The sequence below is a fragment of the Balaenoptera ricei genome, chromosome 2 (assembly GCF_028023285.1).
Source record: "Balaenoptera ricei isolate mBalRic1 chromosome 2, mBalRic1.hap2, whole genome shotgun sequence".
NCBI classification, from domain to species: Eukaryota; Metazoa; Chordata; class Mammalia; order Artiodactyla; family Balaenopteridae; genus Balaenoptera; species Balaenoptera ricei.
In genome coordinates, this window is record NC_082640.1 from 112,081,830 (window position 1) to 112,086,302 (window position 4,473).

General features: G+C 39.4%; 1 protein-coding gene across 1 annotated transcript; it reads right to left on the reverse strand.

Moving 5' to 3' along the window:
* Positions 1-2,194: 2,194 nt before the first annotated feature.
* RNASE12 (ribonuclease A family member 12 (inactive)) lies at positions 2,195-2,632 on the reverse strand. The gene has a single exon (XM_059915620.1). The coding sequence runs from the start codon at positions 2,630-2,632 to the stop codon at positions 2,195-2,197; it is 438 nt and encodes a 145-aa protein (XP_059771603.1).
* Between the last annotated feature and the right edge of the window lie 1,841 nt (positions 2,633-4,473).

Here is a 4,473-nt window from a genome sequence, read left to right on the forward strand (position 1 = left end):
CAGGTTAAAAAAAAATTATATCACATTGTTTTTTATTTATACTACCTTTAGTAGGAAGGAAAACAATTCCAAATGTTTAATAACTATTTATTTTTTGCTTTTGTTAATTTTCTGTTTTTCTATAAGCTCATTGCTTGTTTTTCTATAGGTATGTTCATCTTTATCTTATTACATTGACAGACCTCTTTATGTGTTAAAGACATCACCCCTTTATCAGCTATATGGATTGCAAATGTTTTTCTCCAGTTGTATGCTTAACACAGTGTCCTGATTTGATCATAATAATAAGAAAAACAGTAATAATAATGACAGCTACCATTTTATTCTCAAAACAGTCCTGTGAGATGGAGTTTACTCAGAAGTTTTCCACCATTATCTTTCTGTATGGTTATGTGCAAGTTTGCTTTTTCCTATCAAATAAAGAGGAAAGGCTAAAAGCTTGGTCCATGGAATGAGATTGTCCTTGTTTGTTTCTGAGGGACCACTTATTATGTGTGTGACTTTGTACATTACTCAAAGTCTTTGTCTTTCAGCTTCTTCATCACTGAAGTAGGGATAACAATAATCTAACTCATGGAGGTCTGTGGATAGAAAAAGAATATGTATATTGTAGACCAGTGCCTGGCACATCATAAGACCTCAATTGTTGTTATTAATTATTGTTACTATCTGTTAATCATCCTTGTGGTCATTATTGCATGTGATCTTGAAACAGTTTAACATTCTTGATAAACATGAAGGTTTAGAGATTTAAAACAGCCATCTTTTAAAAACAACTGCCGGTTCTCTGGTTGCTGGAGTGAAAAGGATGCATTTCACATGTGTGACCCTCTTCAAAATTCTCAGCCACTGTTTAGGAAACGAGTCCCTCTTACAGTGTCCTTATGTTTTTTCCTAGATGTATACCATGGCGAGGGAGTTTCAGGGTAAAGATACTGCCCTGGGGCTCCCCTGGTGGCGCAGTGGTTGAGAATCTGCCTGCCAATGCAGGGCACACGGGTTCGAGCCCTGGTCTGGGAAGATTCCACATGCCGCGGAGCAGCTGGGCCCGTGAGCCACAACTACTGAGCCTGCGCGTCTGGAGCCTGTGCTCTGCAACAAAAGAGGCCGCGATAGTGAGAGGCCCGCGCACCGCGATGAAGAGTGGCCCCCACTTGCTGCAACTAGAGAAAGCCCTCGCACAGAGACGAAGACCCAACACAGCCATAAATAAATAAATAAATAAATAAATTTTTAAAAAAGTGTTAAAGGCCCAATAATCAAGATAAATAATATTTTATTGCAATATTTAAAAATAAATTGAATGTGTATGACACAAATGAACCTATCTACGAAAACAGAAATGGACTCACAGACATAGAGAACAGACTTGTGGTTGCCAAGGGGGAAGGGGATGAGGGAAGGATGACTGGGAGTTTGGGATTAGCAGATGCAAACTATTATATATGGAATGGATAAACAACAAGGTCCTATTGTATAGCACAGGGAACTATATTCAATATCCTGTGATAAACTATAACGGAAAAGAATATAAAAAAGGAATATGTGTATATGTATAACTGAATCACTTTGCTGTACAGCAGAGATTAACACAACATTGTAAATCAACTATACTTCCAAATAAATAAATAAATAAATAAATAAATTTAATGCAAAATAATCCCTGATGAACAATTATCAAAATTTTAAATGACAGGATCTGACCCTGCATTGGTACAACTCGTGTACCCCACCTCATCCTAAATCCAACCCTGTCAGAATGGGTCTTGATTTAAAATTCAGATATTTTGTTCATCAGGGATTTTTGCATTAATTTTGATTTTTAAAAATTTATTTCTCTATATTGCTCAGGGCGTTTTGGTGCTCCTTCAATTTTGTGTGTGAAGGGAGTCCCTCACTCACCTTACCTAATCCCAGTCCTATGTAGGATTCACTCTTGGTTCTCATCAAATGACTCAAAGAAAAAGGACAAGGAATTAAAACACATGCAGAGTTTATGGTTTAATTCGGTAGATTTTTTTTTTTTATTAAAGCAGAATAAAAAGATCCCAGCTCAGCAATACTGAAAGGATAAATGCATTTCACTCAAGGCATGACCCCATGTCCACAATTCAGGTGCGCCTCAGGGGGAACCAGCATCAGTGCCTCCGAGAGAGGAGACGAGAGGGCGGCCGACTCAGATGCTGGTCTCAGGTTATTCATCGTATCTCTGGATATTAACTGGCCCCATGTCATCACAAGTGACGACAATAAACCCCTCTGTGAGGGAAATGTGGTAGCTGCAGGCAGGATATCTGGTGCCTTCAATGAGCTTGCAGACTGTCATTTTGAACTTGGTCTCACTCTGGAAGCAGAGAATGGTGGAATGGTTTTGGCAAGCCACCTTCCTGAGAGAATTGCAAACACTGTTGATATTTCGAGGCCTCTCATGGACGAAGACATGCTCCTTTTTGCAGGTGTTGTTGGGTTCCTTGATGAGTCTTTGTATGATCATGTGGTTGCAGTACCTTACAGGAACGTCACTCTGAGGGTAGTCCACATGCAACTGGTCTAAGGTTGCCGCCATTACTTCCTCATTCAGCTCATTTTCCCAGAATAGAAGCAGCAGGAAAAGTATCACCATTAGTACCATCAGGGGTATGAGGTCGTTCACATCTTTTGCTCTAACTCCTATAGAGTAAGAGGAGACAGAAAATATCAGAGGGTCATCAGATTCCTCCAGCACCATCCCCTGACTTTGCTCCCCTAGCCTTTGATATTTTATTTCCTTCTCTCTGTTAGTGAAAATCGTACTAAACCTGAAGGTCCAGCTGGAGGTACAACTCCTCAAGAAAGCCCTTTCTGACCCTTTCAGCTCTCAGAGTTTGGCATTGAACTGTTCTCTAATTTTTCCTGTTGTATTGTGTTTGTTGGCTTCCACAGCTCCTTGACAGTCAGTATCTCGTTTCCTATTTCTCCTGAATCCATCAGAATGTTTAACACAGAGCAGAACATACAGAAGTTATCAAAAGTACCCTTGTCTGATTGTTTTATTCCTATTGCTGAATGACTTTCTTTCCTATAATTGTTTTAACCTTGATCCCACCAAATTCCATATGATTTTAGCACTTTCTATTAATCCGTTCTTCACAATTCCTTCCTAATCTCTCCCTCTGTCAATCCTACTTGGTTCTGTGCTAGATCCTCTCACCTTTCCTTTTTGCTGTAACTCTCACAGGTAACATATCCTTGTGATCATGGATCCAAGAAAGTCCTTTGTGTCTCGCTGTTCCCAGACAATAACTGGTAGGGAGCCAGCTGAGTGTGGGGAGGCCAAGGGGAAAGAGCAGAAAGGGAGGAGCCCGTAGGAGGGGAGTGTACATGGCTGCCATCGGGAAGAGAAGTTACTTTCAGAGGGACAGTTGGGTAAGGCAGGTCCTGAAGGTGTCCTCACTAAACAAGCGTTGACATTTCAAAACATTTATTATAGTCCTGAAGTGGGCCAGATGCAGTACTGTTTATTTTCCAAATTTTCATCAGTCCTTACACAAACCTGTGAAGTAGCTGTTATCTCCATTTCATTAATGAAGAAATGAGTTGCAGAAAGTTTCAGGTAGAGATGTGAGATGGCAAGAGTAAAATAAATCTCACTTTCTCAATGCTTAACCCTTGAACTCCAGTTTCAGCAAGTTTCACTCTCACATGGTGTCCAGGACAGGGCAGAAACAATTCCCTGACCTTAACATTAGTCTTGATAAAGCCCTGGACTCCTGGCGAGTATGGCAATGGTTTCCAAACTCTGCTGAACATTGGAATCTCCAAGGCATTTTTTAATGCCACCTTGAGGCATTCTGCTTTAATTAGCATTGAGTAAGACCTGGGAGTTGAGATTATTAAAAGCTTTCCCAGTGACTCTAATATGCAACAAAATTTGAGAACCACTGAATTATAGTATACTTGGGAGGCCTACGTGGAAAATTAGTAGATGAGGGCTTGGTAAAAGATAGTGAGTGGCTCAAGGCATTGAAACAATAGAATTCTTTTTGTTGTCAACATCTCCCAGTCTTTGATATAGGAATGGAAAAAATGGACTTAATTGTACTATTTCTTGCTCTGAAATGGTTACTTTTTTGGAAAGACAGCTACATAGCCTCCTTTGTATGTATCTGTGTCTTTCTAATTGTCAAGTAGAAAGCTATTTGGGGGTTAAAAATTGTCTGGGAAAGACAGAGAATCCTAGAAAAGACTTCAAAGAATGTGTCTCTTTCTATGCAACAAAAACAAAAGCATAATTCCAGACCATGAAAATGAACAAACAGGAGGTTATTATTTACTTTCCAAAAACTTTCATTCTGATTGTCCTTTCACAATTCAAACTGCTCTGTTATGGATATGTGTTGCAAAAATGCCACAATGGTATAAGTGCATAGTTAATTGTTGACAAATTTTTCAGTTAACAAATTTTGATTTGCACACCATCTTGCAAAAACATTT

What these genes read in the sequence shown, in the direction of transcription:
- RNASE12 (XM_059915620.1), bottom strand. Translation starts at nt 2,632, where the DNA reads ATGGTACTAATGGTGATACTTTTCCTGCTGCTTCTATTCTGGGAAAAT.